This window comes from Caretta caretta, chromosome 5 (genome assembly GCF_965140235.1).
Source record: "Caretta caretta isolate rCarCar2 chromosome 5, rCarCar1.hap1, whole genome shotgun sequence".
Classification (NCBI taxonomy): domain Eukaryota; kingdom Metazoa; phylum Chordata; order Testudines; family Cheloniidae; genus Caretta; species Caretta caretta.
Window position 1 is genome coordinate 61,080,859 of NC_134210.1, and position 13,778 is coordinate 61,094,636.

At 38.0% G+C, this 13,778-nt stretch overlaps 1 protein-coding gene across 14 annotated transcripts in view; it reads right to left on the reverse strand.

Annotated features, from left to right (window-relative positions):
• Positions 1-13,778, reverse strand: part of KIAA0825 (KIAA0825 ortholog) — a 413,723-nt gene that overhangs the window by 322,631 nt on the left and 77,314 nt on the right. For 10 of the 14 annotated variants that reach the window (XM_048849271.2, XM_048849272.2, XM_048849273.2 and 7 more), the window contains one exon: positions 8,528-8,667. The exons of 1 other annotated variant lie outside the window; for it this stretch is intronic. In XM_048849271.2, coding sequence (XP_048705228.2) covers positions 8,528-8,658 — 131 coding nt within the window. In that variant the 5' untranslated portion in view covers positions 8,659-8,667. Of the gene's footprint in view, positions 1-3,001; positions 3,170-5,241; positions 5,369-8,527; positions 8,668-13,778 lie in introns of those variants that run through there. 3 more of the 14 variants (XM_048849276.2, XM_048849275.2, XM_048849279.2) reach the window with 3 other exon arrangements.

Here is a 13,778-nt window from a genome sequence, read left to right on the forward strand (position 1 = left end):
AGCTATTAGAAAGGATATCTTGCACGGCTGTGGAACATGAATATTCTAAGGACGATGCCCATCCAAATACCAATCCTGAGGTGAAGTGTACATGGGTCGAGGTGCTTGATCTTGCCATTCCACTGGGTCAGGATCTTGGAAAACATTGGGAGGATGATTGGTACTTGGTATGACATCCGTAGGAGGTTGAGAAACCAAAACTATTTGGGCAAGTAGAGGGCGATCAGGATAACTTATGGCCTGTCTTGCCGGATTTTCATAGAACTCATGGGACCTGAGGGATTAGGGACCCAATGCAGTAGGGGATTCTGGATAAAGGACAGTGAAAATGTCCAGTGGAGTGGCAATGGATTCAGTGCTCCCGGGTGTAAGAGGCTGCAGAAGCCAGAGGAGATTGTGTAACTGCCAAGGAAGACAGTGCTGTGGATAGGCAAAGTTAGCAATGATCGGTCATCATTGGTGCTGGCGGATCCTGGGGTTTGGGAGGTGCTAAGGTTGATGGTATCAATGGATTGTGGTCTGGTACCAATGTAGCCCAATACTTTTGGGCTTTCTTGTTGTGCCTCTGGGACTTAGGGCATACTAAGTCCTCACAGGTCAAGTTGATGGGCTCCTTAAGAGCTGAATTTGACTTCTTCAAAAGTGGATTTAGAGAAAGACGTAGTCTCATGCTTATGAGAGTGCTTTCTGGACTTCTGACAAGATACCCTTCCACCGGGGGAGGGTGGTCTGTAGAAGCAGACTATCCCACACCAGAGTTGGACTTTGCAGCAGTAGGCACACTCCTTGCTGAATCAGGCTGATATATAGGGCAGTTTTCCAGCCTGGATCCGATTGAGGCCTCATGGTCTTCTTCATGGGGTATTTCTGGAGATGAAGTCCCCACCTTTCTCAGGTATGGCTGGGGAATGATTGGCAGATACTGCACCTCGCTGCAATGTGGGCTTCCCCAAGGCAGTACAGGCAGCACTGGTAGTCATCACTGACCAAGAAAGATCGTAGGCAAGAAGTGCAAAGTTTGAAGCCAGGAGTTCTGGGCATAATCCAGTACCCAATCAAGTGGGTGGGGGATTCCCCCCAAAAGGAGACTAAGTTTAACACTAAGAGATCTACAAAACACTAAAAACTGTACACGCTGTTAAAACTATTTACAAAGCTAAAGCTAAATCTTATCTTGTAGGAAGAAGCTGAAGCTACCGGAGGTTCTGACTCGGAACATGTGGTGGTGAGAAGGAACTAGAGAGATGGTCTGTCTGCCTTAACCTTTATCCCCTCAGTTAGAGGCACGAAGTGAGCCAGGGCACATGTGCAGACTAACGAAAGCTACTTTCAAATTCTCTGGCTCTGGGAGCATGGTGCACATGCATGAACCCATTGTAGAATACAATAGGGACTTGAAGAAGAGGGGCTACATTAAGTCTGTGTAGGAGGAAATTTTGTTTTTATTGTTACTTTACATGTGGGTATGTTAAGATAGCATGTCCCTAAGCACCTTCACAAGGTTTTCAAGAAGTTTAATAAGTTTGCTTAAGTACAGTTTAAACTTATTTGTGTCCACACTGTGTTCTAACATAGTTAGTCCAGCCTGTGTGGACCAGGCAAAAGGATATTACAAACAAATTAAAAATAGGGCTGTCAATTAATCGCAGTTAACACACACTATTAACTCAAAAAAATTAATCACGATTAAAAAAATTAAGCACGATTAATCACAGTGTTAAGCAATAGAATACCAATTGAAATTTATTAAATGTTTCTCTACATTTTCAAATATATTGATTTCAACTACAATTCAGAATACAAAGTGTACACCACTTACTTTATATTATTATTTTTATTACAAATATTTGCACTGTAAAAATGATCAACAAAAACAGTATTTTTCAGTTCACCTCATATAGGTACTGGAGTGCAATCTCTTTACTGTGAAAGTGCAACTTACAAATTTAGGATTTTTTTGTTACATAACTGCACTCTAAAACAAAACAATGCAAAACTTTAGAGTCTACAAGTCCACTCAGTCCTACTTCTCATTCAATCAATTGCTAAGACAAATAAGTTTGTTTATATTTACAGGAGATAATGCTGCCCACTTCTTACTTACAATATCACCAGAAAGTGAGAATAGGCATGTAAATATCTTGTGATGCTGGCTACAAAGTACCATGTGAATGCCTTTTCTCACTTTTCGCTGACATTGTGAACAAGAAGCTGGCAGCATTATCTCCTGCAAATGTAAATACACTTGTTTGTCTGAGCGATTGGCTGAACAAGAAATAGGACTGAGTGGACTTGTAGGCTCTAGTTTTACATTGCTTTATTTTTAATGTAATTTTTGGTACATAATTCTACATTTGTAAGTTCAATTTTCATGACAAAGAGATTGCATTACAGTACTTCTATTAGATGAATTGAAAAATACTATTTCTTTTGTTTTTTACAGTGCAAATATTTGTAATAAAAATAAATATAAAGTAAGCACTGTACACTTTGTATTCTGTGTTATACCTGAAATAAATATATTTGAAAATGTAGAAAACATCCAAAAATATACAAATAAATGGTATTCTATTATTGTTTAACAGTTCAATTAATCATGATTAATTTTTTTAATTGCTTGACATATGTAGTTAAAAAACATTCTCTCAACTACAGTATTATGTAGAAACTTCAGAGCGTGCTTTGACTACAATGTGTAACTGGGTCCACCACTTTCTTCCCAGAAAACAAATGGTTAAAAGCTTACGCTTAAATTGGTGGCTAATGGATTTGCCATAAAATTGATCCTGGAATAGGAGGAGACTACCTGGAAGAAGGCTAGGCTCTGAACCCACAGCTATAGATCTAGGATAAAACCCTGAGCTTTCACACAGGTGAATAACTTTTCATTTTTGTTATACTTCTGATGTTTTGTTAACTGGTTTTTTTTGGGTATATGTTTATAGCCACCTAGATGTATATATTCCTTCCACTCCCAACAAAAGGAGCATAACTAGCTTACCCTATTGGTTTGGGATTTTTTAAGCAGAGTTGATTTGCCATCATATGCATTCTTTTGAAATCCAGTTTTAATACAGTCCACTCTGGTCAACCAAGCCTTGTTAGTTATGCAGTTATAAGTATGTCTGGTGATTTTTAGAAAACAGTAACATATATCTGTCCTGAGGAGCTGAAAAAATTAAATTAAACATAACACAGTAAGGTGGGGCAAAGAAACACAGGTAAACAGGACTTACAACAGAGAAAGATAATGCAAGATGCCTATTCTTACTTTCAAATCTTGTTTGTTTTATCATTATTAACATGTTAAAATCTCGGATGGAGGTCAGCAGTAAAAGGCTAACTGAAATGAATGAATACCCAGTTCAGTCACCACTGAACTTAAACTTAACTTAAACCACGCTTTATGTCAAGTTCTTCTCTGAAAAGAGACTCTACAAATGGAGTTGCAGGGATCCATGTTTGCCATTTCCACATCAACTGTGTTCAGTTTACATGTGAAATATTTTTTTTAAAACTGTCACCACAGCAAACGCAACCTGGAATGTGAGAATCAATCCTTCTCCTTTGTGCATAAGTTCTGCAGACCAAATTGGGCCCTTAGTGACACTTGTCCAAAACCATAGTCTTCAATGAGGTTGCAGAGATGTAACTGAATCTTAGTAAATAATTCTGTTGTGTATGCAGAAGAAGGAACGAAATCTACCTCACTCTTATAGAGTTGTGCTAGCTCTGCAAAGCTATCAGGAGTAAAAAGCAGTTTAAAAATGTATCCACTTAAAGTAAGCAGACTTGACTGAATACACAAAGATCTGCTAAGCATTTAATTTTGCCATATTTACATAGTCACTTTTGAGAAGAGCTGCATCATAAGCATGATTTCAAGCCCTATACAGTTATTTCCTGGTGTTCCACTAATTACAACAACAAAAAAGCTAATCATACAATGTCAGCAGAACTTTTAATTCCTGTAGAGTATTTGTACATCAGCTGCATTAAGAATTCTGAAACCTCCATATTAGACAATTAAAATAGTTACCCATTTATAATAAAGTTCAAATGTGTGTAGGGAGAAAGGAGATGAAGAGAGAGAAATGGCAGCCTACAATGAAAAAGTGAAACATGACTTCACCTTAGAATAACCCAAGGCTTAGTTTGGCACACAAACCTGGCCAGCACTGAAACTGGTCAAATTGGCTGCCTTCATAAACTGCTATAAAAATAAAGTTAAAATTCAAGTGTAATGAAAGTTCTCTTATATACGTGTTAACCATCTTTTCTCTTAAAACTTAGGGAAAAAAACATATTGCACAGATGTTCCTTTTTTTCCCCTGTTTATATCACAAGGAGAAAAATAGAACAATTACAGTACAAAAATACTGGAGGTAATTCAACTGCTGTTGGTGAGCGGAACATAACTGATTTGTCATGTCATACAATTTTGTAAAAGTTGGTCTGTTGGAAGGCCATGAATCAGTGTACAAGTGATTACACACTTCTGGATCATAATTTTCATATACTGTTTAATTTTTTTATATATACATGCTGTATACTATTATTTTTATTCTCTTTAGTATAATAAAAACATAAATCTATCCGATGAAAAATAGACTGCACTCCAATTGCATCAACATACCGCACAGAGTAGCTTCCTTATCATACTACTTGCAAAGATCAATGGTAACTGAAAAATGATTTCATTTCCTATAATATATTAGCAATACAATACTCTTTTTAATTAAAAAGTCATCTCAGATGTTCATCTTTTGTTAAGCGCCTCTCCATTCCTGAAATCGACATTTTACAGATGCAAAATAACATCTGGTAAAGCTCAGGGTCTTCTTGATTGAGCTGCTATTGTTGAAAAACAAGACTGTAGAAATTCAGAATTCTACAGCAAGAGCATCAGTGGCTTGTACTGCTATCATACCACAGTCTGCTATCAATCCAGAAGACAAAATCCTTGCCTCTCTTCTTTGGGCCATCCAAAGTTCATAGCTGCAGGTCCTTCTAATTTGTGGAACTAGAATTGCTAAAGACAATCTCAACTATTCGGGGGGAAGGGAGGAATGGGGGGGAGGGAGAAAGAGACTTGAGAATGTAAATTGATATGGGAATGGATATAAAGTGATAGTGAAAGCAACAAACAGCTGGGATTTACTTCTGCCGTCAAAAAATGGCCCAACCCCTCACAAACTACACTTTTAGGCAGAAGAGGTAACAAAAGATTGTCATACACACCTGCCAAAATGCTGATGGTGGCCTTCCTGGATGTGTAACATTTCATGCAGAGCAACTTAAAACTTCAGATACTTCTGACTCTGTAAGGACATCAACTGGACTTTTCTGAGTATGCCCCACATTTCCACTGATGTCAACAGATTGGGGAATAGGATTATGAAGGGGACTGCAATTCTATAGTTGCTAGATTTTCATTATTATTCCTATTGTAGGATTATCACTATCATTGACTCTTGTAAAGATTAAATAAATTTTTAATAAACCTGTAAGAAATGTATTACCTTTTGTTAAAAACAGCAATACACTGATGTCATAAAAATTCAGTTTTCAGCTAGATTAACTTAAGCAAAAAAGAAAGAACTGTAAAGTATAGCTTCTGTGGGTGCATATTATAGAGGACTGCTTCCTGAATAAGGTGGATAGTTTTGTGAGCAGTGGACAAAGTCCTCCTACCCAGGAGGGCCTCCTCATTAAGCTATACAATCCTAAATCACACTTCATCAAAGATAGCCTCTGAAGTCTCAGAAATGCTTTGGCTGCATACTTCAGATGTTTATGGAATAACAACACAATCATTACTGTTAAAAAGCCAGTATTTACCCAGAGTGGTATCTAAAATTCCAGTTTCTTCCTCAAAACAAGAAATTACTGTCATATTAGTGGGCAAATATTATCTTTTTAAACAGTGACCAGTATACTTTCCGCACTCAGCATCTTTCATTCAAGGATCTCCATGTATTTTACAAATATTAATGTATTTAGCCACACAACATCTATGAGGAAGATATTCTTATTTTACAGAAATGGAAACTGAGATACAGAACTATTAAGTGACCTGCCCACAGGAAAGTCCAAGGCAGAGCAAAGATTAATCCCTCTGAATAATTATTCAGAGATTTCACATAGCTGAATTTTGTGTATCTTTTCTGAGTAAGAGAATATAACAGATTTACCCATTCTTCATAATGAAATATTTTACCACAAATAATGCTTTAAAGTGTACTCCAAAACATAAGCAAGTTAGAAAGTCCTCTGCTATTATTCCAATAAGAAAATGGGCTTTAGAATAAGCAAAAGAATGGCTTATTTATATGGATTAATTGCACAATTAAAAAAACTAACAGCGATTAATAGCACTGTTAAACAATAATAGAATACCATTTATTTAAATATTTTTGGATGTTTTCTACATTTTCAAATTCATTGATTTCAATTACAATACAGAATACAAAGTGTACGGTGCTCACTTTATATTTATTTTTGATTACAAGTATTTGCACTGTAAAAAAACAAAAGAAATAGCATTTTTCAATTCACCTAATACAAGTACTGTAGTGCAATCTCTTTATCATGAAAGTTGAACTTAAAAATGTAGAATTATGTAAAAAAAAAACTGCATTCAAAAATAAAACAATGTAAAATTTTAGAGTCTGCAAGTCCACTCAGTCCTACTTTTTGTTCAGCCAATTGCTCACACAAACAAGTGTATTTACATTTGCAGGAGATAATGCTGCCCGTTTCTTGTTTACAATGTCACCGGAAAGTGAGAACAGGCATTCTCATGGCACTGTTGTAGCTAGCATCGCAAAATACTTACGTGCAAGAAGCACTGAAGATTCATATGTCCCTTCATGCTTCAATCACCATTCCAGGGGACATGGGTCCATGCTGATGATGAGTTCTGCTTGATAACTATCCAAAGCAGTGTGGACCAATGCATGTTCATTTTCATTCTCTGAGTCAGATGCCACCAGCAGAAGGTTGATTTTCTTTTTTGGTGGTTCAGGTTCTGTAGTTTCCGCATTGGATTGTTGCTCTTTTAAGACTTCTGAAAGCATGCTCCACACCTCAGCCCTCTCAGACTTTGGAAGGCACTAAAGATTTTTAAACCTTGGGTCGAGTGCTGTAGCTATTTTTAGAAATCTCATATTGGTACCTTCTTTGCATTTTCTGAAAACTGCAGTGAAAGTGTTCTTAAAATGAACAACGTGCTGGGTCATCATCCGAGACTGCTATAACATGAAATGTATGACAGAATGCGGGTAAAACAGAGCAGGGGACATACAGTTCTCCCTCAAGGAGTTCAGTCACAAATTTAATTAATACATTATTTTTTTTACGAGTGTCATCAGTATGGAAACATGTCCTCTGGAACGGTGGACGAAGCATGAAGGGGCATACAAATGTTTAGCATATCTGGCACGTAAATACCTTGCAATGCCAGTTACAAAAGTGTCATGGAAATGCCTGTTCACACTTTCTGGGGACATTGTAAATAAGAAGAGGGCAGCATTATCTCCTGTAAACTTAAATAAACTTGTTTGTTTTAGTGGTTGGACGAACAAGAAGTAGGACTCCGTGGACTTGTAGGCTCTGAAGTTTTACATTGTTTTGTTTTTGAGTGCAGTTATGTAACAAGAAAAATCTACATTTGTAAGTTGCACTTTCAGGACACAGAGTTTGCACTACAGTACTTGTATGAGGTGAACTGAAAAATACTATTTCTTTTGTTTATCATTTTTACAGTGCAAATATTTAACACAGAATACAATATATATGAAAACGTAGAAAAACATCCAAAATATTTAATAAATTTCTACTGGTATTCTATTGTTTAGCAGTGCGATTAAAACTGCGATTAATCGCAATTAAATTTTTAATCATGATTAATTGTTTTAAGTTAATCACATGAGTTAACTACGATTAATCGACAGCTCTACTTATTTATAATGAACATCGATAGAGTCACTTGCTTTCTTCACTTTAGGAATAAATATTTAGAAGCAGCATTATGGATTCAAAACATACATTTTCTTAAAATCATTATATTATGTTAGAGATTACAATATATAAAGAATATAAGGGTATCAAATTTCATAGCTCTTTTACCAAGAAATAAAATAAAAGCAAACCTCACCCTCAACCTCAGCACCATGTCTGAGGTTTGAGAACACTGAAAACATATGTTCTCTCCATTTCTGTATCAAAGCAAATTCACTGTTTTCGAAGTCTGTGACGATTCAAGCTATTAATATTAGCTATGCAGAGAGAAACAAATAAAAAGGTAGCTAATATCTTCTAAGGCATGAAACCTCCTCCCCCCTCCCCTGGGGCAAAAAACCCCCAAACCACAGGTGTTGGCTGAATTAAGGCAAAACTGGTAGTGAAATAAAATTTAAATATTTTATGTTAGCATTACAAAAAGAGGAAAGGAAACAAATCTTTTAAAAATGTAAATGGCTTACTGATACATTGGACAAAAAAGGAAACATTTAAAACATGTTACCTAGCAGAATTTTTCTTTATTTTCTCATCAATGTCACTGAGGATCTGTTGAAACTCCAGGTCCCCAGGAAGAATGTTTAACAAACAATCTAAGTTGGAAGAATCAAGAGAATATTCACCTCCCCACTCCATTTCCAGAACCTGAAATAAATGGAAAAGAAATAGCAAATGTAAAAAAATGGGATTAAATAATAAAAAAAATGTAGCTTTTATTTTAAATACTAAAGTTCATATGATATTTGGTTTTCTGAAGTTATGCTTAGATTAACAAGGTATAAATATTTATAATGGGAACATTAAACCAGTGAAAATATACATCTTTGCATGCAATTGCATGAAGTACTGTAGAGGAGCAACTTGCAGTATATCTTAAAACTAAATTAAATAGAGTAGTTTATTAGTAACCCACAGTTTAGTCATAAACAAAATCAGCTAATATTTTCCTAATAGTAACAGAATTACTCGCTATAAAACAACTTTATGATACAGAAGGAAGTTTGTCACTATTATGCTTGACAGAACTCGGTGTTACAACTAAAAAGTGACATCAGAAAATTCTAAGAGCAAAATTATGAACTTTAGTGTGTATAGGTAAATGAATGGGCCCTGCCCCTTCCACCTGCTTAAAAAGTAGTGAGGTAGTGAGTAAAGTAGTGAAAGTAGTGAGGCGAGATGGGAAAAACTGGGATACCTTACTACCCTTCCTATTGTTTGTGATAAGGGAAGTACTCCAGCCATCCACTGGTTTTTCCCCATTTGAGTTGCTGTATGGTCACCACTCCAGTGCCATATTGGACATTGCCACCAGGGCTAGGAAGAACAGCCTAACCAGAGAATGAATGTCAGTGAACATGTGATGAAGATGTGGGACAGAATAGCCCAAGTCACTCGCATAGCGCAGGAACACCTGGAAAAAGCACAAGAGGCCCAACAGACGTATTACAATCATCAAGCGAAGGTCCAGAGATTCCAGCCTCGGGATTGGATAATGGTGCTGGTACCTTCAGCAGAAAGCAAGCTCTTAGCCAAATGGCAGGGGCCACACAAAGTAAAAAAAGCTGTTGGGGAGGGTGACTATACGATTTGACAATCTGATCACCAGAAGCAAATCTACCACCTCAATCTATTGAAGCCCTAGCAGGACTGTGGAGCTTATATGGTCACCCTAGATAAACCCCCCAAGGCAATAAACCTTGGGGACAATAAAAATATCTCCTGAATTGACCCTTAACAATGAATAGAGGTAGTCAAAATGATGATGACTGGAACCATGATGTGTTCCCAGAGAAGCCAGACAGAATCATAGAAGCTCATCACCACGTCATCACAGATCCCAGCGTAAAGGTGAAGGTTAAACCATTTCAGATCCCAGAGACTAAAAGAAAAGAGATCAGTGAGGAAGTTAAGAGGATGTTGGAGCTGAGGGTCATTCAGGAATCCCATAGTCAGTGGTTCAGACTTTGAAAAGTTCATAGTACAAATGGATGCCTCCAAGGTAGGGTTGGGGGGCGTACTTTCTCAAATGATAGGAGAGGAAGCATACCCCATCTAGTTCCTCAGCAGAAAACTCCTTCCCAGAGAATAAAGGTACACTGTAGTGGAAAAGGAATGCCTTGCAGTAAAATGGGCCATAGGAACCCTCTGGTAATACCTGCTTGGACAGAGGTTTACCTTCATTACAGACCATGCTCCCCCCCCCCCTTCCCCAAGTGGATGCACTGGAAAAAAGAGAAAAATGCAAGAGTAATAAGATAAGGTTTCTACTACTACAACCCTTCCATTTCAGAGTGCAATACAGTGCAGGAATCAGGCCTGGTAATGCTGATGGTCTGTCAAGGGTACAATGTTTCTCGACCAAGTAGCCCAATCCCATTGTGTTGAGCAGGAAGTTTGTTTTTTTTTACTTTTGCTTAAGAGAACTTATTGGGCCTATCGTGAGAACCAGCATGTAAATAAGGAAAAATAAAACCAGAGTGAAGTCAGTCTGATTTACTCCAGACCCCGAACTAACCAAGGAAGAAACACTGAGGCCAACGAGGTGAAGGAGGTACCCTACCACAATATGCACCCTTGTGAATCTATCCTCTAACACTGCTGAAATCTTCTAGACAAGCAGTCCACAAGTGACTCCTCACTGAATGTTCATATCCAAGATTAGCCATGGAATGCAACGGACCCTTAGAGACAGTGTATATATAGACATACCATTTCTTTTAAACTAATTCTCAAAAGCTGCAAACAGTCTAAGAGACTTCCTAAATGCTATAATCCTCTCCAAATAAGAATTCAAAGCCCTTCTGACATCTCACAATACTCGGAGATTTAGCTGGAACTCAGATACCACTTTTGGTAAAAAAAACCTGAGATGCAGAATAGGTCAACAACTTACCTGTGGAATACAATGAAGTGAGGATCAGTATTAAAACTTATGACTCAGAAACTCTTCTTACTGATGTTACCGCAATTAAAAATGCAGTCTTTAAATGGGAGGCGAAATAAAGAACACTCTCCCAAAAGCTTGAGTTGTGCCTCCATTAATGCTGATAGCAGCACCAAGATGAGTTCCCATATCAAGGCAAGCTTCCTGAACAGTGGGAGGACATTTATCATTCTTTTAAGGAATCTTGAGATAGTGAGATCACTGAAAACTCTGCCCATTGGTACATGGTGCAGTGAAGCATCAGAGGAAAAGCTGTAGTTCAAAATAGTTCATATGGGGGCAGAATGTAGTGGCGTATTATCTGCTACCAATGGGGAAAACTTTCCATTTCTAGAAATAACTGCCACGAAGCTGAACTTGGCAGAATGTCCCCTGCAGGAGCTATATGGGGAGCACAAGTCCAACTGACCCCACCCCTGCTGTCAGTGCAAGTGTGTCCGTCAAGAAGCTCCAGCACTAAAACGTCTGGCTGAGGCCTACTGTTTCTTCCCGTCAGTATCCCAGCTGAAAAACAAAACTGTTCACAGTCAGCAAATGAAGTTAAATAAAAGCATAAAGGAAAAGGAAGAAAACCTACAGGCAGCGTCAGTCAGGATATTGGCCTCTCTTACTTCAGAGGGCTTTGGCAGCATCAGTTACCCCAGAGTCTGCTAGGACTCCAGTATAAGTCTCAGTTTCTTTCCCCTTCTTAGCCCAGGGGATTCATGTTCTCCTTTCTGAAAGGATGGAGGGTTGGTTGCCTATCAGACCTCTCTCTGGGAGCTAAGTAGCTCAAACAGACTGTTCCTTTCCCAGGGCTGCCCCATCTGAGTGGAGTCTCCTCCTTTTAATGCTTCCTCCAGTTCTGGCATGATTTGTATTTGTGCGGGGGGGCAGGGCCACTCTTGCCCAAAGCAGCTCCTTAATCCCTTCCATGCTGGTCAATCCCATCACAGTAACATTTCAATATAAATGGTTTCCTGGGCTGCATTAAAGTATTCAGTACTTCAGAGCGAGCTGAGTCGGACTGTCAATGTCCCATGACTCAAGCAGCAAAGATGAAACAATTCCAGAATGACAATGTCTTCCTGAGTCAAAGTCTGGCAACATTAGTAGATATTATGGAAGCTCCTGGATCAAGCCAAAGCCATCAGAACAGTCATAATAAATTTTGTTATGCACTGTTGTATCTTTCACTACAGTCATTGGGGTGAGGGAGTAATCACACTGCAGTTTCTATTCCAGTCAAAAAGAAACAAGTTTTGTTACTAAGTTACTGTCCTTCCCTGCTCTGGAACAAAACTGAGGGTAACTTTGCTTTATTGCTTTTTGCAGAGAAATTTGCTGATAGATAACTACAGATCAATAGACCATAGCAGAGTCCACTCATTTTGGGTCTGTAATCTGAGATGTAAATTGTCTGTAAGTACATTCTTTTTGCCAGCTACGTGGCGGACAGCACTAAGAGTTAGATGGCAATACAAAGGGCTATATGGTCAAAGTGGCTGGGAGTGAAAAATTCCCTGCTTGCTCACAAAAAGCACTGCTGTCATGTATAAGTCAGCATTGGTACATTAGATATTTTAAGGCCAGAAGGGACCATTAAATCATCTATTGTGACCTCCTGTATAACACAAGCCATAGAATTTAATACAGTTACTCCTATACTTAGTCTGATTACAAGGGTTTCACTAAAGCATATCTTCCAGAAAGGCATTTAAGTCTTGATTTGAGATGACATGAGATGCAGAATCTACCAATTCCTCTGATAGTTTGTTCCAGAGTTTAATCACTCTCACTGTTTAAAAACTAATATCTTATCTCTAATCATCTGGCTTTAATTACGAGCTATTCATTTTTGTTGTGCCTTTCTACACAAGGCTGAAGAGCCTTGTAGTACCCAGTACTGTCTTCCAGTAAAGGTACTCAACAATTAAGTCACCTCTCCATCTTTTTGATAAACTAAACAGATTGAGCTTCTTATGTGTCTGACTGTAAGTCATGTTAAGAAAATAAGAATGGCCATACTGGGTCAGACCAAAGGTTCATCCAGCCCAGTATCCTGTCTACCGACAGTGGCCAATGCCAGGTGCCCCAGAGGGAGTGAACCTAACAGATAATGATCAAGTGATCTCTCTCCTGCCATCCATCTCCACCCTCTGACAAACAGAGGCAAGGGACACCATTCCTTACCCATCCTGGCTAATAGCCATTTATGGATTTAATCTCCATGAATTTATCCAGTTCTCTTTTAAACCCTGTTATAGTCCTAGCCTTCACAACCTCTCCAGGCAAGGAGTACCACAGGTTGACTGTGCACTGAGTGAAGAAGAACTTTCTTTAATTTGTTTTAAACCTGCTGCCCATTAATTTCATTTGGTGGCCCCTAGTTCTTATATTATGGGAACAAGTAAATAACAACTTTTCCTTATTCACTTTCTCCACACCACTCATGATTTTATATACCTCTATCATATCTCCCCTTAGTCTCCTCTTTTCCAAGCTAAACAGTCCTAGCCTCTTTAATCTCTCCTCATATGGGACTCGTTCCATCTATGCAGTTACCTTTATCAACCAAACTTGTAATCTAATCAAAATTGAAATCAGGTTTGCTTGACAACATCTATTTTTCATCATTTTTCATTACTTATATTCCCATCCTTTAAATTACGTATTGATTGAATCCTGTATCAACATTTTCCATTATTTTGCCTGGAATTGATGTTAGGTTAATTGGCCTATAACTACCCAGGTCATTGTGCTTGCCCTTTTTGAATATAGATACACTAGCACTCTCCCAGTCTTCTGGAATTTCTTGTATATTTCAAGATTT